The 27595-nt window shown below is 37.4% G+C and overlaps 2 protein-coding genes across 2 annotated transcripts in view; one reads left to right on the top strand and one right to left on the bottom strand.

Annotated features, from left to right (window-relative positions):
* Window positions 1–7042, bottom strand: part of LOC128497704 (laminin subunit alpha-1-like) — a 46920-nt gene extending 39878 nt beyond the window's left edge. The window contains 3 exon segments of the mRNA XM_053467865.1: window positions 4039–4151; window positions 5078–5248; window positions 7033–7042. Coding sequence (XP_053323840.1) covers window positions 4039–4151; window positions 5078–5248; window positions 7033–7042 — 294 coding nt within the window.
* Window positions 724–22102, top strand: LOC128496353 (rho GTPase-activating protein 28-like). The gene is made up of 5 exons (XM_053465956.1): window positions 724–793; window positions 19767–19910; window positions 20709–20836; window positions 21290–21354; window positions 21887–22102. The coding sequence occupies exons 2-5, from the start codon at window positions 19800–19802 to the stop codon at window positions 21976–21978; spliced, it is 396 nt and encodes a 131-aa protein (XP_053321931.1). The 5' UTR covers window positions 724–793; window positions 19767–19799; the 3' UTR covers window positions 21979–22102.
* Window positions 22103–27595: the final 5493 nt, after the last annotated feature.

Below are 27595 nucleotides of genomic sequence, written 5' to 3'. Positions count from 1 at the left end.
CTCATTGTAAGCCCACACTGGACAAGTATTTGCAACAATATATGTTTCTCCTGTAGCCTGTTTCATTCTTCAATTTAGAGAACATGCAGAAGCACCAATTTAAAGCTATACCGCTTACGAGCCAATATGAATTATACATTTTAATTTGCCATCCAAACAACATCCCACTATAGCTCTCTGTAACATATGGGCAAGAAAAGGAGTGTCCAGTGTGATTACAGGAGCCACTTAAGGCTGATGGACCGATTTCCTCCAGTTGTCCGTGGGCTAACATCCCATCTGCACTATGATGGGACCTTCGTTTTAAGCCCAGTGCTGCTTGACCAACAGTTCCCGACCTGGACAGGATTTTAGATGTTCTAGATGTGGCACCATGTTGTTATCTAAATGGTATAATTGGTCAAACATGACCTTGGTCTGAAAGTTGTCTGTCTACACCTGAAATCCATACAATTGTGCATACCATAACAACACAATGGAACAGCAATGAATTAATTGGCAAGCTATCAAGGTAATTATATTTACGCAAGTTCTCCAACCAATCCTGGGATGCATATTAATACCCTCCGTTGCTGCTAATAACATGTACCTTATGTACTTACATGATAAGAGATATTTTAGGTGATTATTTTTAAACCTGCTTAATAACTTATAAGTTATTTAAAATATTCTGTGTACATTATTTTATCATAAAAGATTGACTTTTTGTCTTTCATAGCTTGATGTGTGCTAACTGATATTAATCTGGTGTGAACATTGCGAGATAGGGTGGGACAGTGTGCGACGGGAAGAGGTAAGCGGAGTGAAATTCTGTAAGCACAAAGATCAGATTTATATTTGTCTTCAGACTGAGGCATACATATTTTGGGTTGCAGACTTAATTATTTTCCTTAGTTTAACAGTTGGTACCCTTAGAGATGTATATAGAGGTTGCACAGATGGGACATTTCACTGGTCTGTACCTTGCAGGACACCATAGAATAGACTAGGTGGCAGAGTAAAAAGGCACATAAAATTCTTAGGCATACAAGAGGATTAGCGTAAACTGCTAAGAAGCAGTGTGTTGACAAATAGCTTAACATCATAAAAAACACTTTCTGAACTTAAGAGAGAACAGCTCATTCTGCATGTATTTTAGGATCTAAATAATGACATCACCACCCACTTACTATAATCCCATTTATTGCAACAACCACTAGGAGGAAAATGGCTTCTAAAATCCAAATTCTATTAGAGTGTTTTGTTTCTTTCACAAACTTATATATTTATATTGTATGCAATGTGTCCCCAGAAAATACAGTGGAAGTGTTTAAGAGTATTTAAAGAAAAAAAAAGTTCACCCAGTGTGCTGAAAAATATATAATAAAACTGCTAAGAATATAAGGCATGAAAGTAACCCTTGACACCAAATAAATGGCTATATGACAGTGGCCTGGGAAAAAACCCATGGAAAATAATAGGCAGTCAAGCAACATGCTGTAAAACTGTCTCTTTACAACATAATGGATGAGCAACGTGACTGATGATTCTCTCAGGATAAATTTACCAGATCAGTGATGTCTCTTTTTGCTGCACAATATTTGACACAAAGAGCAAATAAGTAGATTTATGCATGAATACCTTAAAGCTTGTAGGGATAACATGCAAACACGTATGCAAATTTAGGATGCATTATTTTAAATGGGACATTGCGATGATATAAAGTATTGTTTATCTAATGAAATAATCTCCTCGAGTCAGTAGTCAGAGTGTCCACTCCATTAATTAGACTAGACATTCTGCGTTTAACAGCAAGGTAGCATGATGAGGACCTAGTTTGTCGTCTAGATGATTGGACTGAGATAACAGAGATAAAACATATATCTAATATGGATACACGCAACCGTTCAAAAGTTTGGGGTCACTTACCAACTTGCTTGTTTTCGAAAGAAAATACATTTTTGTCTATTAGAATAACATGGAATGGATGAGAAATACCGTGCAGACGTCGTTAATGTTGTTAAATGACTATTGCAGATGGAAAGAGCTGATTTTGTATGGAATATCTTGATTGGCGTACTATCACTCCCATCACTCCTGTGTTCCAATGGCACGTTATGTTTGCTAATCCAAGTTTACATTTAAAAGGCTAATTGATCATTAGAAAACCCGTTTTGCAACTATATTAGCACAGTTACAAATTTCCATGACCCCAAACTTCTGAACTGTATTGTATCTAATGTCAAAACATTGTATTATATGAAAACCACAACTGTTTTGAAACAAATAACATGTCATTTTTTTCTGCATAAATGTAGCAAATATAGTGGCACATTAGCCTTTCTGAGTCGGGACTGAGTTCAGGGTTGGAAAGAAAAAACCCGACTTGGAAAAGGGGCAAACACATATGGGGTGGGGGATTCTACAGAACCCTAAACCCTAGCCTCATGTATTCACAAAGCAGACAACAGGAACATTTAAAGGAACCACATGAATTGAAGTGCATATGATGGCTGTCCCTTAAATAAGGAAAATGGCTATAGCCATGTTTGTTCAAGAGGTCCTACATTAAAGTTGATATATTTAATTGGGCTAAAGCCGTAGAATAACATAAATCTTTGGAATCTCAGAGGTTTCAAAAACGTACCAAATTTGAAAAAAACAATACATTTTCATATAGCTTAATTTAATCTATTTTTTAATATAATGAGATAATGTAGAGATGTGACCCTAGCTTTCTCATTAAGGTGGTTAGGCATGGTTAATAAGCAGACAAATGGATCCCCCGGTTAAAGTAAACTGAATTAAAATGTAAACCCCTTATCATGCATTAACCAACACTGAAAATGAGAAGCACTAATACAGGGTTTAATTAATTATTCCTAGTCGCAAATGCTAAAGCTGTCCTTATGCCCTAAATAAAGTAAATTTTTTACACACAAGAGGATTTGGGGCATTTATGATACAGTGGTGGGGAAAGAATTGGCGAGAATTGATTCTAGTATTGATCCTAGGTATATCTTTGACCTGCTATGTCCATTTCATGCACGTAACAGAACAATTTAGTATTACTAATACAATAATAATAATAATACTTATTATTTTGAATGTCATTTACTTTGTTACCTTTCAAATTCTTGGATTGTGATCAACCACACTATTAAAAGGGAATTGTGACTATTTATTTTACTTAGTACCAGGTTACAAATATGGTTTCCTTATTTAATAGTTGTAGTTTTAGCAAAATATAATATTTTCAGGCAGACGTTCATATCTGTGATGTAGCTCTGTTATCTGAGCCCAACCTACTAGGCAAACACCCTTACTCCTTTCAAATAATTGAATGGCTCAGTCTTAATCACCCAGCAGGACACTCTGATTAATGAAATGCATAAATCATTATATTTAATCCTCAAAGAGAAACATATTTTTTTCCCATGAGATTTTGACTTTATCAACTAAATGTAAAGCGTTGTGTGCCCCTATTTTTTCTACACAGTATTACATGCACTATTTAGAAAGTTCACAGATAAAAGACACAAACACTACAGATAAGCAGTCCATATATTATGCAGTTTACAGGTTATTTATAGAGAAACAGAGGACCGTATAATGAGTACTTCCAAGTGGAACAAAGACTGTACATGTGAGATTTATAAGGATCCAGACGTTATTTGGTTAGCTTGTAATTTAGATTGTTCAAAGGAACTGGAAATGTGATATCTTACACATTTGGTATATGTGTGGTATTTCTAATTCAGGATGCTTGTAATTAAAGAGTAATGAAGGTCTTTCTAATACAGTAGGGGTTGTGCAGTACTTGATCCATACATTTTAAAATGTGAAGGTATAGGCAATCTGGTTCTAACTGTGCTAACTAAAAGATAAAATAACCCTGGTGTCACACCATACCCTTAGTTGACTATTCTCCCACAAATACTACATAGATGCCATAAAGAACTGCAAAGGTGTAGGACTATGCAGAAAGGTGCTATTTTAAATCAGGAAAAAAAGATTTTAGCTAGAAAAAACATTAAAACAAGAAAGTGTCATAATTACTTGTCTTAAATCCAGTGTTATGGTGACCCAGTGATATATTCTGCCATTCTGAATACTGGGACTTTGCCACCAATCATTAGTGCCATCGATTGCATTGGTTATCGGGTGCCGTTCTGTAAATAAACAAATAAAAAAACATATACCAGCTTGCAAGTGAAAGAGAATAGAAAATTGAGTAAGAAAGCATTTTATTTCTATATATTTTGGTGAGAAGATTATTGGGATCCGGTCAGTAAACAAAATACTACAGAAATAACGATGCCTGTTTGCAGTTAACCAGCAAGATGTACAACACATAATGAGGTCTTTTAACTACAATGTGAGTGCATGAAAGTTGGCAAAAAAATCTTAATTTGTAGCAGCTCATTCATATATGCACTATTACTAACTCACATACTCAAACACACACAACTTATTCTGCACATTGATTGCTTGAAAAAAGCAAGCAATATGCAGAATAATTCAACCCCCAGATTGCTTGTGATTTGTAAATATAAGCTGAAGCTTGCAAATTTCTCTTTGTAGCCTCAGGGGGTGACATGTAACCTCCCACACACACAGACACCAAAAAAAGATTAATTACAAAAATAATAATAGAAATGAAACAGGGATCCCCACATTAAGCAAGGGGGTCAACAACCCATCCACCTTTATCCCCTACCCTGTATGTGGTGGGGTAGGGGGTAATAATAGACTATATTGGGGTATAAAGCCCACCATGCTCTACATAATTTAGTGTTTACTGGGATGAAGTTTAAAATATACTGGGGGGAAAGGTTATTGAGTACAAAAAAATAAACTTTATATTAAACACCCTATTTACCCCCCTCCCCCCAAAAAATCCAAGTCGGTGAACTAGGAGTGAATGAGGTACTTCACTGTCCACCCCTTTGCACCTACAGGGTTCAGCCTTTTTAACTTTTACATTTTGTATTTGAGTGACTATATGAATTGCTTGCATGTAATGACATGTGACTAAACCATTTAACTATTTGTTGGTGAATAGACTCAACAGTATATCAGAAGATGGGTAACTTACCTTTGGGATTGGAACTGTTCTCATCACAGATGCTACATTGAGGGTTGCGTATTGGCCTCCCTGGCACATGTTCTACAAGTTTACAAAACATTTCTGGTCCCATTTCACCACATGTGGCATTAGTGGTAATAACGGCATTACTGGCAAGATTCAGTATAGCGGGAAACAAACCTAAACAGAACACAACAAGATTTACCATGTAGAATAACATTCAGAAAACAAATTCATTTATGTGTTAGGGGAATAATGTGTTTTCAGTTTTAAAGTATTACAGTTGATGATTTAAAACACAATATGTATGTGTATTTAATCAAGCATTAACTCTTTTTCCCTGGTTACTTTGCTGTCATCACTATATATTAGCACAATGTTAGTGATTTTTGGTATCGTCCGTGAACAGTTCTTGCTTTAGAACAATATTATGAAGCAATGTATTATAGTACGTTTATTAGAGAAGAATTGTCCTAAAAACCTCCCAAGAAATGTTGATAAAATGTCATGTTTTAAAGTTATATATATATCCAAACAAGATAAAGATAATCTGCCATGCCTGATGGACCAATCTTAAAAAGAACATGTTAATAATATAACTTAAATGTCTTGTTGTCCATACACTGCTAAATGTCACACTTTTGTAATTTAATGAAACATGGAAACATCATTTCTAGCGCTGTCAAAAGTGCAAACTCTTCTCAGAAATAATTATATATTCATGCAAGTTGCCTAATTTTCATTTTTGGGGGAAACACTTGTCAAGTGACACAAAAAAAACATGAACTGATAAGACATTCCTTTTTACGCAATTAAACCTTCAAATTAAATAATAAAATGACAGATCTGTAAAAGGTTAATTTACTTAACATGCAAGAGCTTGTAATTAACATTTTGTCTAAGTGACACAGTGCCTTTGAATACAATTATGTTTAAAATTCAATGTTGATGCTCTAGATAAAGATATAATACATTAAGGCAAACAAAGGGCTCGCTCAGGCATTCTTCCTGACCGGGGATCGCAGTGTTTTCCTGTTTACTTTCTTGCTACCCTCATGCTTGCCTGTCTGGTTAGTGCTCTACTTTATGAAGCAATCATGCAGTTCAATTGCCAAAAAAACTGTAGGGTTTTGTTATCTGTGTTCATGTTCCTAGAGCCATGAAACTGCAAATCTGCACATTCCTTCCATTATTTTGACTGGCTTTAGCTTATGTATGCCTCTGACCTTTTAAGTTCTGATAACTTATCTTCATACCACATTCCTTTTATTGGGAGCTTTGCTCAGTCATCAATACATATTTTCTTTTAATATATGTCAAGTTTTAACCTTTTATCATTTGAAAGAATGATAAAAGCAAAGGATCTTTATGAACAATTACCTAAGCATTGTTCTGTATGTCCTACTTGTTATGTGCTACACTACTTGTCACCCATTGTAAAGCTTTACAGAATATGATGATACGACATAAATCAATAAATAACAGCTACATTTTAGTTATCCATATTTTTAACAAAGTTAGGACCTATATGGAATATTCAAAGATACTTTTCAGTTTGTGTCCTTCTTCTAAGCAATTAAAACCATAGGTAGTAAGAAAAGCAAAAGAAAAATTGAAGATAACCCGCTGTGTGGATGTTACCACTTGCTTTCCCCCCACAGCCTTTTGTTCTTTGATTGTTGAGTACAATAAACATCCTTTAAAGAGAACGAAGGTGATGCGTAGTTTGAGGTGAGGTAAGCAACAGTAATATGTGGGTTCAGAACAGAAGTCACATCATATTACTCAGCAGTCCGTGTTCTTTATGGGGCTTGGCTGTATGGGCTACCCTTCCTACATTATTCTCCAGATTCTCCCTTCTTTGACTCAGCTCCTTCCACTCTCACCCCTTCGATAGTCCACTGTACGCTAGCCCAAACCCGTGTATGCAGCCAACCCTACCTACCTGACTTGACCCCACTCACATGCAGCCATTGAGCGTTGAAACCCAGCTATAATAAAAATAGAAACCCGTAGAACTTTGTAGGTCATAGAGAATCACCTCCTTCCAATACACTAAGGGCCTTGAGAAATAGTACATTTTAAACATTTAGAATGTTTGATACTTTAAGCAAGAGTTAACAACGATTATTCTCAGACATGATTTTCTTAACATGGAATGAATGGCCTCACCAGTTGTTAGAAACACTGTAGTATTGTGTGTTTTATTTTTTTTTGGAGTCTTCCTCCTGTGGTTTATTATCTTGATATCGCTATGTATATATTTTAATTTATTTGAATATTTATATAGCTTTAGATGTAGAATTCCAAGCATGTCTTCAGGCGTCTGGCTCTAGTTCCTCTCCAGGGCTCTTTTCCCATTCATACCAAATTTCATTTCCTGTGTTGCTTTGTTGAACTTCTGTTTGCAAAAACCTGCTTTTCTGAGAGCAGGTATATGTGTAAAATGCCTTGGAGGTAATCTCTCATAGAGGGTCATGACAACGAGGCAAAGTTAAAAATGATATTACCTTATGAATGTTCTAATATATATATATCCTGATATATATGGGATAGATTGTTACCCCCAATACAAAGAAAAGAAATAACCAGCCCATCAAATGATCAATAAGAAAATAATCTTTGAACTTTTAGGTGTTGATTATTACGCACCCTTGGTTTTTATGGTGATCTGTTTTCCCCACAATGGACCACTTACTATGATGTCCAAACGCATCACACTGCTACAACCATACTTGGTTGAATATGGGTAAATTCGCCAGTTTAAAACCATCACCCAAACATACATTAAGCTATTGAACTGGGGAATAATTAATAATTGTACGTGAAATCTTGCTTATAAGAATAAAGTATATGTGTCTTCTGATATACAAATTAGTACTAAAGATAATATTTTTCCAAGCATTAATAATTTCCTACAAGTCAAGTTCACCTTTATCTTGAATGAAACTAGCCACAAATTTAGCCCTTGAAAGGGTTGCAAAAAAATTCACATTGTAAAATACTATGGTGGCCTCCTCAACTGGAGGTTTTGCCTTCTTCCTGAAGTGTCTGAAGGCTTTTACAGTAAAAAGGAGTGCTGCATTCACAGTTATTCAGGTTTATTGTGTATATTATTGATAATAACCCCTGGAGTTGGGTGGAATGGTTGATAAGCTATATGGCTGCTTTATACTATACAGAATTCATTATTTTGAGGTTGCTATTCCTTTTATCCGGGTTGTCTCAGATGCCTAATTTTAAGTACCGGTATTTTCACAGCTGAACTCCAACCACCAGTCTAGAAAACATCAAACAGCCTTGGTATGCATACTACCTGTGTACTTTTCCTACTTTACTACAACTGCACTGAGAAAGAACAACGGAACATATGTCATGATTGTATGTTTGCAGATCACACTACAAAGGAGCTGACGTTTAAAATGCTTTAATGACTGTGTTGACATATTGTAAAAAAAAAGAAGTTCAATGAGATGGGGGGCAGTGTGAAAACCCTTGCCCCAGAAATGTAGCACCTGGCCTGGAACATGATGCTTCTAGCAGTGATCAGGAAATTTGGAATATTAACTTGCAGATGCAAGACAGCTGGAAGCGCCTGTGGAAGCCTGGCTTTCACGGCTAGGTTACTTAAGAAAATAGCAGAGGATGTTTACTTTCTAGCTCCTGTATTTATGTTTTGTGTCGGTGGTTTTAGTGTTCTTTACAAATCAAATCATTCTTGGTAGCACACTTTCTGAAGAATGTTTGGACTGGGGTTAATACGGACATTCAATAAACATAATTTTGTTCAGCAGATGGTTGTAGCCCTGCAGATGTAGAGCTAAACATCCTGCCAGCCTGCAAACCGTTAGGTGGTATCCCTCAGATTTATATTAGGAGTGTTACAGAATAACACAATTTCTATTTATCTTCACCATTGCCCTGGTTACTGTGGTGACTGCACCATTATAACGCAATGCACAAATATACTTAAAACAACTGGGTCTAGAATGCCACATTTATATTGCCTTCCGTGTTATCTCTTGTTGGTTGAGCTAACAGGCCACAAAATATCAGCCCCTGGCTAGAAGTGTTCAGTCTTAATTACAGGGTAATTGACTAGACCTGCATGACTAACTCCCAAACATAAAGAAATAAAGAATTCTAGTGTCTGTGCTGAATCTTAAATAATTCCCTCTGGCCAAGAGAAAATGGTTAATTACTATGAGTGTAAGGAGGTATACTTTTTTTTTTAATCAGAAAATTATCTTTTCTTTTTTTCAATGGCCCGGTCAGGACTGGAAGGATTCCAGGAGCCAAGATTCTATGGCTTCCAAAATCCTACTAGCTTTTATCTATGGAAGCATCAATCCTTGGCTTCAAAATCATTTCCAAGCTGGCGCCATAAATATTCTGTCTGGTTCCCAAAGCTGAGTTTTAGCAGGGTTATGTCAGGTTGACTACCCAGTTCCTTTAAGGACCATCCTAGCAAAGTTTGCATTTGAGTGATAACACTTTATAGCATGAGAACCCGACAAGCAAGTGGGACCTGGGCCTACAGAAGGACCCAAAATCTTATGCCCTGTTAACTTTTATTTTAGGAAATCAGCCCTGCTGACCTGTGGTTTTTCAATGCCAGCTATAACTTTTGGGTGTTTCCAGTACTGTGCAGAACACAATAATGATGTCATAAAGTCGGCAGACAAGTCATCTGCTATGGACACCGTCATTCCATGCATAAACATAAATACAAGTTCTTGCTTTGCACCAAGCAGCTTCCTATTCACATCAGTGACCCAGAAGCATGTATGAAATTTGGGTGCCAATGTCATAAAATGGTACAACTTGGTACCTCAATTGATCAATCAAAGCTTCAGCCTCCATGACATAAGCTTGCTGACGTCTATGTGGCGGTAGCGTAACTGACTTTAATTTGGTGAATTAGGTGTAGTGGGTTATACTTATTTTAAGGGCTGATATTGTTGTGGCGGTGTGTGTAAGACATACGGGGTTACTGCCACATGTTTGGGCCTTTACAAATGTAAGGCTTAGAACTATAAACACAAAATGTTATAATGTGCAAAAAGCTATGGATACTACGGAATCCTTTTTTTCATTAATCTAAATGATATATTTTTCAAAGCACTTATACAATTAGACCCTGTAATGTCAAACAGACTTATTTAGATAAATCAAGGATATAATATAACAAACTAAACTGAATGTGACTATGTGAGTGGAATGATCAATTGAGGCTACGTTACTGAATACTTCCTACGCTCTAACTCCTTGTTTTTAGAGCTAATTTTCCCCATCTGTCTGCAGACCAGTTCAAAGCACCTCAACTTGTTTGGGAAAATACTTGAAACCCGAGGACCTTTCAAAGGACATAATTATTTTGGTGAAAGAATAGTTTTCAGTGTTACGGTCTCTGATACGATCTAAACCTTCATCAGGACAAGGCATTGTCCATGCCAAAACATTACAAAGAGTTAAAATACAGACTAAGCATTCTAGGCTGATTAGATAAGTGATGTACCATAAATAAAGGAAATGTAAAGCAACGTTTAGCCTATCAGACATCACCACAGCTTAACCCCTTAATGACAAAGCCCGTACATGTACGGGCTCAAAATGCATTTTTTTCAATGGGTTTAGGGATCGCCAATTGTCCTTAAGGGGTTAAAAGCCCTTGTGCTGCATTTTTTCCTCTTGGCTAACATCACAAGTTGCAGGAACTTACTCTTCCCACAGTCGTTCAGGCAGTTACTGACTAATGAACCATAGAACAGCTAAATCTGTTCGTGACAAAGATTGAGATTCATAATCAATGTATGTCATTTTAAGTTACAAAGTTACAGTGGTATCATATATATAACGCAAGTCAGGGGGGGTTATATGATCACAAAGCCAGACGTGTGTGAAGGATTATTTACTAACGCAAAAGTAAATCATTCTGAAGAGGAAATAGTGTAAGGAGTACATTTGAGACTCAGAAGAAAAACAGTGCAATGTATATTAACCTTATGCATTAGAAGTTAATGGACAATCGACAATAAAACGTTGGTCTTCACTAGAATGTACAGAATGCCATAGAGATTAACCGTTTGTATGTCAGATAATTTACTATGAATGCAGACCCAATGTGGTAGACTTATTTGGGATTCCAGGGGTTAATCATTAGTATGCAGTAGGCAAGACTCTAATAGTCCATGTGGGTTCCTCCAGCAATCTTGCTTGTAATACAATGAGCAACAGAGAAACTAAGATCTAAGGTTATGTAAGTGCAAGTTATTCAGAAACAAAACATCTATTATGGGCAGAATAAGACGCCAAGATATCTCAGATACGTACTGCAGTTGTCCATATAGAATTGCATATGCTAATTTGGTTGTTCATACACTTTTATTATGTTTAGCTCTTTGTGACTCCTTGAATATTAACGGCCATTTGACATTTTAAGATGAATAGACAATCATGCTTCAGATTAAGTTTACATTGAGTGAGAAGTATTTAAGCATAAAGAAAACCAATTGGATGGCATAAAAGCGTATTTATATAAAAAGTGATTCTGGTGTAAAGTTCAAAAAGTGGTCTTATCAATGATCATGACCATTCCATTACTTGTTTAGGTGACAAGGCCATATTTCAACAGCAATTATTATTTTAACACATAACCCAAGGTATAACCCAGCATGTTGGTTTTATGGCTGGGAGTGATCCCCTTATTTTTGGTCTATGAGTAGAGTGTTCCTCCTTCAAAGTGCAATAGTGAGTTAGCATTGTACTAAAAGGCCTTTGTCACTTCTGTAGGTTAAATGTTTCTAATTCCTTACATTAATTATGGGAATATGGCCTATTACCAGGAAAGGCCTATTACAAGGAAAGGCTTTTTTGAGGTTTTGCTCAATACGGTTTAATGGGTTTCATGTAGAGGATTATTTGGAAGGCATTCTAATATCCAGCGCTTAAAAAGACCCAAAAACTGTGCTGTTAGGAAGGATCACCTCTGTGTCATTTAGTAAATAGCTTGTCCTCATCTAACAATTAAGAACTAATTACAAGTTAGTCCTAAAACAAGCTTCCACATCTCCTTATCTTAATCCAACTTGCGCTTGGCACCTTTATGTCTGGGGTCCTTCACAGACTGACTCCTGCTTGAAATGAGTTTGGAAACCAAGTTTCTGTCCCAATCTTAAAATTGTAAGAAAAATGCTTATCTAAATCTAGTAAATCTTTATTTTAATCTTAAATCTCACTTTAACATTAACTAATTTAATTTTATGACGATTCATTAACCCTTTCAGTTCCATTTCTGTAAAACATCTTTTTGGACTACTTCTTATAAAATGCAACTATGGTGTAAATGTTGTGTGCACTACTGATTAAACAAAATGTATCCAAATGTACAAATAAAGACTTTAACATAAGTGATACACGACAAGGGTGGCCAAGCAGTTTTTGTAATGTAATTGTGGATGACCTCAAATTCCAAGATTTATTTTTTTACTCAGAGGACCTTTATCATACAGCAGTATGATCCTTCTGTACACGAAATGTAATTGCAAAAAGGGAAATTAACCTTTTGTGAATATATAAAATCGTGACAATGATATATAATTACTTTATATTCTTAATTGAAATACATTTCCTATTTAAAGAAGTCACTAATTACCTGAAACTCTCTGTATCTTTGCTGTAATTGTTTTTTGGAGATATTCTTTTTAAAAAATGCAACACTTTAAAGCTGAGATCTGTGTCTCAAAAGTGGCAAAGCCAACATTATCTTATCAAATTCCTGCCCTGAAATATTCTCCTTCTTACTCGCCAACCCTTATAAAGACTGCTTGAACCAATCAACACCATAAACCAGAGATTACAGGAAGAATAACCATATAGAACGTGGGAAAAAGAAAGATACCTTTATACATAAAGTGTTTTCTACATATACTTTGCTTATTTTAATCTGTAAAATCACTAAAATTACAAAATGTAGGATTTGGGAAAAGTGGCAAATCTACGTTGAGCAACATATTAATAGGGATAATCATTTCTGTAGATTATAAAAACATGAGGTTAAGGAGTTTTATTACAAAGTTTGCTTAATCTGTAAACACTATGACATGAGTTTACTTGAGGAATTTAAGATGTTTTTTTGGTAATATCCAAGAATCAGCACATTTCTACTGGAACCCATATTTTAAGCGCAGGGAGAAAAACTAAAGTTTCAAGATGTTCCGAATGGGTCATTGTGACCATAAGGTCTAATTTTGCCCCTACCTAATATATGATATGATTTGCACACAAGGTCAGTGAAATATACAATAAACGGGGTGTAAATCTATATACAAAAACTCTTGATATGAACCACGAAGGTCTGATCAGTATATCAGTATGACGCTGTCCAGAGAGGTCCCCGGAGCCACTTTGGCGCTTTGGGATAAGTGGTTGTAATTGTATATCACATGAGAAAATCCCCTTTAATCCAGTGTTGGTTTATATTTCTGAATTATACAACTCAGCCTTACTTTTAAACACTTTGATAGACCTGAACAATGGCACGACGCGGGATTAAGTGGGATTTACAAAAACGAAGTAAAGTACACAGTTTCATAAATGGTCTGATTCACACAATTCTATTTGTGCAACTTTCACTCAACATTCTTTATCTAAAGTTACAACGTATTTTATAATGTTTTCGCCAAATATGGTATTCAATTAAATAATGTTAATAATGAATGTAAAATGATTACATCATATACAATGTTAAAGGTCATTTTACAGTGGATGATTTGCCATTGAAATGTAACTCTTTTGCGGCTCCCTAAGTGTCTTCTTCACCAACTGTGGTTTAACATCTTGCTTTGAAGGAACTTTAAGGAAAAAGGTAATTGAGGAGTCCAAAGTCATATCCATTAATTATTATTTGGGTTGGCTTGGCTGAGCAATCCAGAAGAAGCGAGGAAGCCACGTGGGAGCTCAACAGTATGCTCAACAGAGGATCTCCCCAACTAGTCCATGATCATCACTGTAAAAGCGTGACATTGGGACAGTGCCCCAAAATCTGGTCTGTCCTATGAAAAAAAAAAATCTGTCCTATGAAAACCAAGACTGTTGGGATGTATGTTTTCATTTAGTAAAACAGTAACAAGCTTCCAAGTGTATAAACATTTGAAGTTCATGGTTATATTTGTTTAGCTTTATAATATCACATTTTTAAGGGTCTGTATCAAATGACAGAAACATAACTCTGAGTATAACATGAATCGTGTCTTGTATGTCATTCTGTTTTAGTGCGCTATATCATTTACTAAAACTGGTTAAGTGTTGTTTGATGCACTTTGGTCGCTCACATAACCTTCCCCCTTTTATCTCCTGTTTGAAGACACTAGCAATAAAACCATAAGAAACATTGAATTTGACACAGAGAAGAACCATTTGGCCCATCCAGTCTGCCCATATTTCCCTGCTGTTCTGTCCCATGCATATAAATTCTGTTACTGTATTAACCTCTACCCCTTCTGCTTGGAGACCGTTCCACTTACCTACGCCCCTTCTCAGTAAAGTGAAATTGAATTGCATTACATCTAAGAATCTCTCTAGTTTTAGAATATAACCTCTTATCTATGATGATCATGTCATCTTCTTAGGACAACTGATCAGTGTCCTCACTAATTTCAGTAGGTACGCAACTTGTATCTACACATTTTCTTGGGGTAAGCATATATCTAAAACACCTTGATGACATATATATATATATATATCATTACATAAGTTATGGTGGGTAAAAGGTGATGGAAACCCTTCCACTTAAATTTAAGGGGTAGTAGAAGTATTATTAAACACTCATCTACACACACCAGACAAGCCAGGAGGCTTGCTTTTCCCTCAGAAATCTCATGGTGCTTTCACAACCACAAGGGATTCTGGGTAGGCGCATGCAAACAAGGTTAACAATTATCACCTTTGCCTCTATATCCACTTTATACATGGATTCCTTGAAAGTAATTGCCCGCTGTACAAGACAGCCTTTAGACAAAACTCAGGAAGAGGTACAATAGCCAGATCACCACTCATGGACAGCTGTTTCGTCCTTCATGGGACTCGTCAGCATGAGGTTGGGATACTGGCTTAATAGTATGAGGCTTGGGGTAACTAAGAAATATCATTACATAAGTTATGGTGGGTAAAAGGTGATGGAAACCCTTCCACTTAAATTTAAGGGGTAGTAGAAGTATTGTTAAACACTCATCTACACACACCAGACAAGCCAGAAGGCTTGCTTTTCCCTCAGAAATCTCATGGTGCTTTCACAACCACAAGGGATTCTCTTGTGGTTGTGAAAGCACCATGAGATTTCTGAGGGAAAAGCAAGCCTTCTGGCTTGTCTGGTGTGTGTAGATGAGTGTTTAACAATACTTCTACTACCCCTTATATATATATATATACACATATATTAGCATGTACAGTTTAAGTGCATTCTGTGCATTGGACTATCCCTTTAAGGCAATTTACCTTGAATTCTACATAGGGTTGCGGTAAAACTTTGAGCAATTTTTTTTTTCAGAAACCTGTAAATCCCCTAAATATTAATATAATTAAATATTGACTCAGACCAGCTGAACTGAATGCCAAAGGCAGCGTTGGCTTTATGGGTCTTTTTATTTTTACGTTATGGATAACAGTAGTCTTATTCATGTATTGTCTAGACAACTTCAAAGAAAAAGGGCATTTCTAGAGGCAAACAGCTGCAAATCCTTGACAGTGCTTTGTGGCTTTGTCTGTTTTATGTTGATGCGCTGTGCTACTCACTGCATGAACACATACTAACAGTCATGTAAACTCTTCAGATGGAGTCTTTCATCAAAGGTAATACCTTTTATTGGGCCAACCCAGAAAATGCTGTAAAGTAACATAGGCTTTTGAGACCTCACAAGCAGGGCCGGACTGGGACCGAAAAGCAGCCCTGGAAAAATTTGGAGACCAGCCCCATATAGTTTATCTCACGGTGAAGCTCTTATACCCACACGCACCCCTTATACATACCTATATATATGTGCCATTCTTTTTATCTCATTATTTGTATTAAAATGCCAGAAAGCAAAAGTGTTAAAAGGCCCTAATAAATGAAATACATTACACATAATGGGATCAAAACATTTACTACTGCGAACATTTTTAGATGAAAGAGTTCCATTTTATTCAGTGGAACAAAACACTGATCACATTATTCTTCACGATATTCTGGTAAGAAACTTTTATTTCTTTATTAATTCATGTAGACTATTTTTTTCCATATTTAATAAAAGCTATGATTGAGACATGTTTGGTTTTTATTTCCTTTCATTTGACAACCTACTCCCGAGTTATGCACCTCTGCCCCCCTGATATGCCTTCAAACCCCCTATATGCCACTCTGCCTCCAGAAATGTCTTATGGCCCCTATATGCCAGTCTGCCCCATGATATGCCTTCTAACCCCAAATATGCCACTCTGCCATATAGGGGGTTAAAAGGCATATCATGGGACAGAGTGGCATATAGTGGGTATAAGGCATTCCTGGAGGCAGAGTGGCATAAAGGGGGTTAAAAGGCATATCATGGCCACTCTGCCTCCAGAAATGCCTTATACCCCTATATGCCACTCTGGCATATAGGGGGTTAAAAGGCATATCATGGGACAGAGTGGCATATAGGGGGGTATAAGGCATTTCTGGAGGCAGAGTGGCATAAAGGGGGTTAAAAGGCATATAATGGGGCACTCTGCCTCCAGAAAAGCCTTATACCCCCTATATGCCACTCTGCCTCTCTGATATGCCTCAACCCTCCTATATGCCCCTCTGCCCCGTGATATGCCTTTTAACCCCCTTTTTGCCACTCTACCTCCAGATATGCCTTTTGACCCCCTATATGTCACTGCATCCAGAAATGCCTTATACCCCTATATGCCACTCTGTCCCATGATATGCCTTCTAACCCCCTATATGCCACTCTGCCATATAGGGGGTTAAAAGGCATATCATGGGACAGAGTGGCATATAGGGGGGGTATAAGGCATTTCTGGAGGCAGAGTGGCATGAAGGGGGTTAAAAGGCATATCATGGGGCAATCTGCCTCTAGAAAAGCCTTATGCCCCCTATATGCCACTCTGCCCCATGATATGCCTTTTAACCCCCTTTATGCCACTCTGCCTCCAGATATGCCTTTTGACCCCCTATATGTCACTCTGCATCCAGAAATGCCTTATACCCCTATATGAAACTCTGGCATATAGGGGGTTAAAAGGCATATCATGGGGCAGAGTGGCATATAGGGGGTATAAGGCATTTCTGGAGGCAGAGTGGCATAAAGGGGGTTAAAAGGCATATCATGGGGCACTCTGCCTCCAGAAAAGCCTTATACCCCCTATATGCCACTCTGCCTCTCTGATATGCCTCAACCCTCCTATATGCCCCTCTGCCCCGTGATATGCCTTTTAACCCCCTTTTTGCCACTCTACCTCCAGATATGCCTTTTGACCCCCTATATGTCACTGCATCCAGAAATGCCTTATACCCCTATATGCCACTCTGTCCCATGATATGCCTTCTAACCCCCTATATGCCACTCTGCCATATAGGGGGTTAAAAGGCATATCATGGGACAGAGTGGCATATAGGGGGGGTATAAGGCATTTCTGGAGGCAGAGTGGCATGAAGGGGGTTAAAAGGCATATCATGGGGCAATCTGCCTCCAGAAAAGCCTTATGCCCCCTATATGCCACTCTGCCCCATGATATGCCTTTTAACCCCCTTTATGCCACTCTGCCTCCAGATATGCCTTTTGACCCCCTATATGTCACTCTGCATCCAGAAATGCCTTATACCCCTATATGCAGCTCTGGCATATAGGGGGTTAAAAGGCATATCATGGGACAGAGTGGCATATAGGGGGGTATAAGGCATTTCTGGAGGCAGAGTGGCATAAAGGGGGTTAAAAGGCATATCATGGGGCAGAGGAGCATATAGGGGTCACACTTACATCAACACACATGCCGATTTTTTTTGTTTTTAACAAATACAGAAAAATATTACACAGTACAAAAAATACATTGGTTTACTCACCTACTTCTCTTGACTTCCGTCCTCTGGTAGCTCCACACTGTTCTCCTTTATGCTGACAGGATGTCACTGACCAGCCATCCGGTGCTGCAGCAGTCTGAGTGCGAGGGGGCGGAGCTTCCACCTCACGCTGCTCCCATCACTATGCAGCCATCAGACTGCTGGGAATGTAATCTAAACGGCCGGTGCGTGCTGATGCCGCCGGCCGGAGCTACTTTAACACTTTTTTTTATTTATACGGTAAGCTGGATCGGCTTGCCATATAAAGTAAAAAAAAAAGTATTAAAGCAGAGCCGGCCGGCGGCATCAGCACGCACCGGCCGTTTAGATTACATTCCCAGCAGTCTGATGGCCGCATAGTGATGGGAGCAGCGTGAGGGGTGAAAGGTCAGTGCGAGGGGGCGGAGCTTTCACCCCTCACGCTGCTCCCATCACTAGACGGCCATCGCACACGGCTGCTGGGTGCTGATGCCGGCCGGCCGCATCAGCACCCAGCGGCCGCTTTGATTAGATTTCGGGCAGCCTGGGGGGCAATTGCCCCCCTGCCCAGCCCGTCCCTGGCGCAGAGGGAGGCCTTCAATGTCATTTGCAGCCGCTCAGCGGCTGTCTTCAGGGTAAGTCTGCGGGCCGCCCAGCCCACGGACCTGCCGGCCCACCGGGAAATTTCCCGGTATCCCGGTGGGCCAGTCCGGCCCTGCTCACAAGTCCCTTCTTCAGATCAGATGAAAAATATAGAAAACGTAGAATTTGAGGACAGATAATAACCATTCAGCCCATTAATCCTGTTGTGAAGACTCAATCCTCAATCAGTCCTTGGTCTCGTCCTAGATTAGGAATAGCCATATCCTTATCCCATGCAAGTTTAAATTCCCTCACTGTATTAGCCTCGACCACTACCGCTGGGAGGTTGTTCCATTAACCTACCACTAACCTATCACACTGTCATCATAGGAAAACTTTCTTCCATTACATCTAAGCTTCTGACCTACTACTTTAAGATTATGACCTCTTGTCCTCACACATACAAGACACATGAATTCCATCAGAAGAAGAGACATCTGAGGTCTTAAAAGCTTATGTAGCTGTACATATTTGTCTATGGTTATCCAGTTGTACCGCTCCATATCCACATATTTTTTTCATATTAAAGCCTACAGGATATGTATGTGGGATAACCCTAAAGGAAACTGTACTAAATACTGTAAATAGTCCATTGAGTGGAATCTCTTAATTCCTGTTGGTACATCAAACTTAAGCTTTTCATAATAATATTTACTTTTAAACATAGCCAGATGTAAAATAATAGAGCCTTTTGCTTTAAAAAGCTGCCAATTCGTACAAACGAACAGCTCCCAACTGTTGTCCCCTTACAATAAAGTAATCCATGTGTCTGGGTTTTGGCTGCTTATCTCTGCATACATCCGCTATACGTCTTTATCTATAATCACTTGGCTGATTATTTTGTTAATAAGTTACTTTTAGCATCCCATGTAGTAACCAACTGAAAATTTATGTTATGCTAAAATTGCTGGGTGGCATATATACAGAAGAAGACAGACACGTTGTAGAAGGACCTCCACTAATGTGTTTTATTTGTTTTTTTTCCCTGTGTTGACCTAGGTTCCATCCTTTTTAATTTCTCAAGTTCGTAAAATGAATGACGCAGCTTTGAGTAATAACAAAAAGCAGCTAATTTTCGATAAAAGTGTAAGGAAGCTGTTACGGAGGAAGACAATGGAAAGAGAAAGACCTGAAAGACGTGAGGTACTGTTGGCTGATATTCAGAAAAGGCCATGTTACTTCAATGAACTTTTTTTTATTATTGTTCTCTTAGCACCGATAGACAGACTTTTTACAAAGTAGAACGATGGCAGCCTCATTTAACCTACAACCTGATAATCTCCCCTTTCATTCATAGGTACTTTACACAATACATTTAAACCTACTTTGATCTCATTTATAATGTAGCTATTCCCTGCTGTGGATAACTTAATTAATGAGATTATTTCATTGACCAACAAAAGGACAAGAAAGAATAATCAAATGTGAAAAGTAATTTAAAGGCATAGTAAAAAAAAAAAAAAAACTTTTTCTAAAAAATAGTTTTTCTAGTACTTTTCCAAAGCTGGCTTAAATAAATTCCAAAGAATATTTGAGTAACTAATATAAACAGGATTTTGCACGTCAGTTGTATATGTAACCTGAACAAATAGGAGGAAATGAAATACTATGAGTTTAAGTATACAATGTAAGTACTTATGCCCAGATGTAGCTTGTTGACCAGCATCACATGCATACATGTCAAGTTCTCGCTAAACATATGAGAAGCTGCTTTATAGTGGGCTAGGCATCTAACATATCCAACAAAAAAATAACAAAATGGATCATAAAAGCTACTCATTTTTTTTCCAAATGTAAATAAGATTATTGTTCTTCTGGCGTTCTGTAAATGAAATGTAAAGTGATGTAATACATGGCATCCGCGATGATTGAGAAGACCTGATTAAGTTATACCAGTCCCCGTGCTAGTTATCACAGTTGTGCTTTGCTATTGTATTACAGCACTGTGATGTACCTGAAGGAGTGATAAGAGTTTACGCTCCATTGCACTCAAAGGTTTCCATGGCGATCCAGCTGAACAGTCGGACGAAAGCCAAAGACATCTTGGCAAGGTTTCAGTGCGAAAACAGGTGTGAAGAGGACCACATTTTTACATTTCCTTCAAAATGACAGGTTTAATAACAGTAGTCATTTCAATTATTTTGGATAACCTACAGAGTGACCTTTATTATGTGTAATATAAATCTGGTATCACAGTGTTCGGTGTATGTCTTTTTCAATTTCGATTTAAAAAAAAAGATAAGTTCTACTAGATATGTTACTTTGATACGCTCTGTGTTAATTTAGCATCATTTCGCCAGAGTGTGTTTCTTCCGTGTGCCTAGAAACTATTTGTGCGAGTTTCCTTCTTGTCCTGTAACTTGAGAAATAATTACGTTGAATATGTTTTATATTAGATTAACATACAATTTGACGGCAGATGAGAGAGGTATTCCAGCAGCTTGATAAAAAAAGGTGTTAATCATCTGCCCATTTTTGTCCACATTATTATAACGTTTTATAATTTGTCTTCTTCTTTGTAGTAACGGAACACCAGACAGTGACAGAATAAACAACCAAAGTTTATATGAAATAGGAGGAAATATAGGTAAGCATGGTATACCAAATGGTTCCATAGAACTTACATCATGTGTACTGGCATGGGATAAATATGAGAGAATATCAGCAAATTAGATTTTATAAAGTCAACTGACTGATTGATAGTACTCTACTGGTCGATAGTTCATATTGGACCAGCACTAGTGTCAGCACTATTTAGGTACTGAATTATTTTATTGATTTTTCTTGGCAATTGCTTATAAAACTTAAACAATGAGGTCCTTTTTTGGAAGTTTTAAGAAAATATTATTTATCTCCCTTTATACAGGTTCATTAAAAACTAGTAAATGCCTAATAGCTCAACTATCATTGTTTTTCTATTTAGATTCCATAAATAGTATAAAAGACCTCATACTAGAATTACTTAGTGACTAATATACCGGTATGTATATATATATATATATATATATATATATATATTATATATGTATTTTTTGGGTGGAGATGGTTCACCAGTGTCTTATAGCAATGGTTTATGTTTCCTAGTCTTCACTAATGACCTTTGCCTATGTTTATCTTAGGAGAGCATTGCCTGGATCCAGATACCTATATGTTGGATGTGTACAATGTGAACCCTCGCGCAGAATGGATTTTAAAGCCAAAAAACAGCTGAAAATGTGAAGGTGATTTGAAGGACATGCTTTACAAATGCAGTAGACTGCGCCAATGGAATGCAGAAGACTCTGAGCAATAGGAACAATAATGATGGAGACTCGGCTCAAGACTTTGAAAAGAAATAGAGGTACTAAACCACAAGGAGAATGAAACCGTAACCCTTTCAGGAAAAGAGCAGACCATGGAAAAATGTTTCTAGGGAATATATACTAAAAATATATAGTGAAATGACACACCAACAAAAACCTACCTACATAAGGGACAGACGGTCAAGATATCCATGAGGTCATCAGTCTGATCACATAAAAGTATTATTTTTGACGTACAGATTTGGCTTGTGTATCTGTTAAAATGCACTCCTGGACAAACTAGGACCCCATAATCCTTTGATAGTAACAATATTTCTTTTCTAGTAACATTTTTATTATTAACGTTAAATGTTTTATGTGATATAAGTGCCTCACTTATGTATTTCACAGCCTGATGGTATCTCAATTTTGTACATTCTTATGTATAAACCACTATGTACAGTTATGTTTATATCATTTTGTACAGGCACCGATGTTTCAATTTGTATTGTAATGTATCATAATATTGTGCATGTATGTGTGTATGTGTAACCAGTCTTACATTATTTCAGTATTGTAGCGAGAGGTTAACCCGTATCACTAGTTCTTACGGCAGAATGTTCTAAGCATCTCAAATAATTTATTGAAAAAACAACCTTAACTTAAAAAAAGGACATTTCTGGTATATTGCTAGTTATATACTACATTAGATGCATATAGATGCAAACCTATTATACCAAACTAAAGCAATCCAAGTTAACATTCCACCAGCCCATCGGGCTTTTTACAGATGAACCTAATGGCTTCTCCAGGTTACTAAAGAAAAGCAAATATTTGTGTCTATGTTTGCGACAAAAGATTCATATTATCAAAATATATTGTCCGATCACACATTTTTAGCTCAACCACGACCCTGGCCACGTATCAGTGTTTGCTATGCTTCTCCTTGTTAAAAGCTGCATCAGTGTTAGTAACCATGATTAAAACCCACCAAAACATGAAATAGAATAAAGTCAACATACTTGGCATAAAAGAACAATCCGTGAATAAATTACTCTTTTGTTTCTGTCGATTTGTGTTGCAATTTGTACATTTTATACGGTGTGATGGCCCTGTTTTTTTTATAATGATATTCTGGCTATTCAGCGTGGTTATCATCTTTAAATGTGTTATCTGGGGGTGTTTGAAAGAAAACTGTTACATCCCAGAAACTGCCACGCAAACTATATATTTAGATCTTCTATAACATAAGCTGGTTGGGACCTAATGAGTATCCGTATATCTATGATGATGGTATATTTTCTCTTTCGGTGAAATAGAATTTGAGCCCCTATTTAAAAAAATGTGTTAGACCATATATACAGCCTATACTATCCCTTTAAAACATTGGATATCATGCACATTTCACTACGATAGAAGGAATTCACTTTATGAAAGCAGAGTATATGTCGCTGTCCTTGAATGACATGAAGCAGGAAAAATGACCTGGGTATCTTCCTAAAATAAGTGTCTCTGTTTATTTCTATTTTGGGATGTAGACATTCTTAAAGGTTCCAACAACTTAGCTCAAAACAGCTGATGTTCCATTTGTTAAAGGATTATGTTCCTTTAGAGATGATACAGAGGCAACGATTCTTAAAGAACTTTCCAACGATGTCTGGAATGCGACATCATTTTTATGGCTTTCTATGAAAGTAACACCCCTGAGGTCTGGAATATTTTTATATGTTCAGGTGATTGAACATAAAATAAATGCCATAAGGTTTGTCAATACACAAGTTATTACTTCTTTCTTACCATTCACCATTTTTTTCTCCCCGCTTAACCCTTTTATTCCCTTTTCTCCCCGATCATAACCCCCTCTCTCTGGAGCCAACTGTTGACATAAGAATTAACTTGATTGATCTTTAGTTTTTTTTCACTGCCAGTGATGAATGAACTCATTGCATGTGTTAGGTATTGTGTATAATCAATGTATACAACAAAGTTAATGTTATGAAATAATAAGTTAGCTATTAACAATAAACTCTGACTTTCTACGGAAACAAGGAAGGGTAGGAGTTGGTGCATTTTTATAACTTACTGTTGTCACATAATGTTTGTCTTCTGTGTTAAAATAAATTTCCAATATATGAGTTTCCATGTGGGTTATGTACTAACAATAACATTCTGCCATGTTGGTACGCGTCGCTGTGGTTTTATTGCTTCTAAGTTCTATGAAGTACCAGTACCCAGGAAACATTTTGAGCCCATAAGGGAAACAACAGTAGAGAAAATGGATTTGGATCAACAACATGAAACAAAACATGCAACAAACATTTATTTAGCCTGTGGCTTCAACGTTATCAAGTTAGTACCAAGGAAAAGTCATTTAGAAAACAGTAGTACATACTTCTGGTAAGGTTAAGTGTCCTGAAGCTACCATGTATAGTCCACGTCCATGTATAGACCACGCAGACATTCTGTTACTGAATTCCCTTTTATTAAGGCTCACATCAGACGTGTAACACAGTTGCTGCCTTAAGGACTAAAGGATTTTTTGCACTTTAGCTACCTGGTTTTCAAACATAATCCTCTCTCATTTAATTTAACTACACAAGTAGTATATCATTTGATCAGAGAAGGCTTTCAATTGTTTAGGAGTCTCATTTGGGTGAAAATGTGGTGCAGTCTCATTGATTTAGCTATTTAGCCATGAAAAATTAGATAGGACTTGTGAAACCTGGGGTAAGCAATATATGGCCGTATAGTGTGACAAAATCTCCAATAGTTATGCCATAGATTGTATTAAATGGCACTCATTGGGTATGCACTGAAGTCTTGCTTTGTTTTGTGTTCTTATAACAAATGTAGCTGTCCTTTTATCCATGTAATCCAAAGTCACTGATTAGCTGAGTGCGGTCTAGTCATCTGTTACACATAGAAAAATTAAAGAATGATATGCTGTGCAAATACTTATTTTTATCACTAAAGAAAGCATGTACATTTTATTTAATTGAAGTAAGAAATAAAAGAATCACAGCCGACCTTACCGGTATTTCTTAATTGATGTACATCATTAATATACTACATTCCAGATAAATCACTGCTGATAAGACAGAGAACCAGCATATGCAGCTTGAGTCAGCAGCTTCAGGAAAAGAGATACTCTGTAGGTAGGAGCTTGGATCTGTGTTTAGGGCAGTCGGTGTGTACGGCTTTAAGTGGATATATCTTTATATAAATGCATGTGATTGTGCCTGTTAAGGTATATGCATTATGCCTTGTGTGACATATGTAAAGCCAACACAAGACGTATGCTTGCTTGGCATTGAACGCAAATACATAAAATACAATTCAGTAAGTAAGCCATCGGGGCTTCATTGCTACCAGGAGCCCCGGGGCGAATGCTTAAGGTGGATTCCAAATTTACAATTACACAGCATATTCTTGGCATTAACTACTCTAATAATAAAAAGATAATGGTGAATACAAAAGCCCTTTGATTGCAGACAGTTAAAACATAGCCACTTAAGGCTGTGCCTAAAGATAAATATTTTTATGCAGACTTAATTATAGGTGTTTTAATTGCAGTATCATTACGGGCCACATGACGTATTCACACAAACCTGCTCCTCTCATTTGTTCTAGACAATTATATGATTGCACTAAAGCAAATTACATATGATCTGATATTGTCAAGTTCAATTTGTCAAAAACGTGGCTAGGAAACAATAAATTATAAGGTGCTGCTGCATAAATATTATCATGATCATTAAGTTTATGCTATATATTAACTGAGATGATGCTTTGAGTTCATTTTACTGTCCTTAGCAAACATCACTGTGAAAAGAACAGAAGTCAGAATATTTTGTAACCAATACTGTATGCATTAATCTGCATGTTGTAAAATGTACAGATATCCACACAAGATGGGGTTCCATTTTATTTTATGTAAGACATAGACTGGGCTGTTCCTCTAATATTCACTAATCCTCTAATGTACTCTAATGTCTCTGTATACTAACTAAATCGATGCATCTGTTGTAACAATTTCAGTTACACAGGTTGTAAATGTGTTTGTGAGGGCTAAGGACTAAGCTCTGTACCCCATGCCAAGCCATCATCTGGTGGTCTAGATGGCAGATGGCTATTACTCTTGTTATTATGTATTCTGGTATGCATGTTGTTTTACATTCATGCTTCTGCTTCAGCCACAGAAGTTGTTATGACCACCTGGTCACCACAGCCCAAGAGCCACCTTGTGGTGCTCAGCTTCGGAGCATTGCTAGGTGGTCATATTGATTTTACAGCTCCCTGGGCTGGTCAAAGGAGATCAGAGGATCTTCTCAACTGCTCCTCAGCACCCTTCGGTGTAACCTCCCCTGCCTTCAAAATATCATCAATTCTTCCAAAAATCTTGAAGAACTAACCCCTCTTCAGGCACAGACTTCGGCAGATTCAGGCAGCCTCAGTTGCTTCTCTCTCTATATATATATATGTAATCCGAAACAGACTCGTTGATGTCGCAATGAGGGCTCTTTGGGGGGCATACCATCACTTCCAGGACTCCTTTCTTCTTCTTTACACTGAAGATAGTCATTCAGCATATGTCTCGGCTGTATGTTTGGGGTCGTTGTTATGCTGCACAATGAATTTGGGGCCTCCCTGATGGTATTTCATGTGCATGGTGGATTCATGTCTGCCTGCACTTTTCAGCATTAAGGAGACCATTAATTCTGACCAAATCACCAACTTCACTTCAGAAGTGCAGCCACAAACCTGCAAGGAACTTCCACCATGCATCACTGTAGCCTACAAACACGCATACTTGTCTCCAGCCCTTTGGTGAACAAACTGCCTCCTGCTACAGTTTTTCAGTCGCTTGGCGGCACTACTGAACATCTTCCCATTACAAAGGGAAGAAAGCATGTGTCTTTCAGCTGTAGCTCTACAAAAACCGACATGATTCTCCATGACTACATCCGGGTTGGGACAAACACATACCAACCTTGCAAAGTCTGACCCTGGTTTTTGTTGCTAATTTTCAAAATTAAACATACTGGAAATTGCCTTTATTTTAAAATGAAAGGAAAATCACCAATCGGAGGGTACTAAATTGATATTTCCATGCTACCGTAAACACTAGTGTCGCCGGCCACAGGTTCTGTATCATTCAGATTACCTGAAAATTGCAACAATGCACAGTATGCACTTACAACCAAAGGTTTTATTGCTGTATAACGCCATTAAAATTGGCTCAAGGCAGTAAGTGCAAAATGCTAGTAAAATTGCATGACACTGGTTATAAATCAATTATACAGTGTGTATATATATGGGGTGTGTGTGTATAAAGTGCCCCTGTAAAAAGGGCTCATGTGTCTGTATATAGTTGTAGCATTCCTCTGTATAAGGGCACTGTATATAGAATTATAGGAGGTATGGAGCAGAGGTAATGATCGGGTATAAGGCAGCGTAGTTACTATATGGGAGAGGTAGGCATCATTCCGATACAGAGGAGTGGGTGTTTGTATAAGGAGAGGGGTAAGGTTCCAGTACGGGGCAGGA

Source organism: Spea bombifrons, chromosome 5 (assembly GCF_027358695.1).
Source record: "Spea bombifrons isolate aSpeBom1 chromosome 5, aSpeBom1.2.pri, whole genome shotgun sequence".
In the NCBI taxonomy this organism is placed as follows: Eukaryota; Metazoa; Chordata; class Amphibia; order Anura; family Pelobatidae; genus Spea; species Spea bombifrons.
The sequence above is the reverse complement of the archived record's forward strand: the minus strand, read 5'-3'. Positions and strand labels throughout refer to the sequence as shown.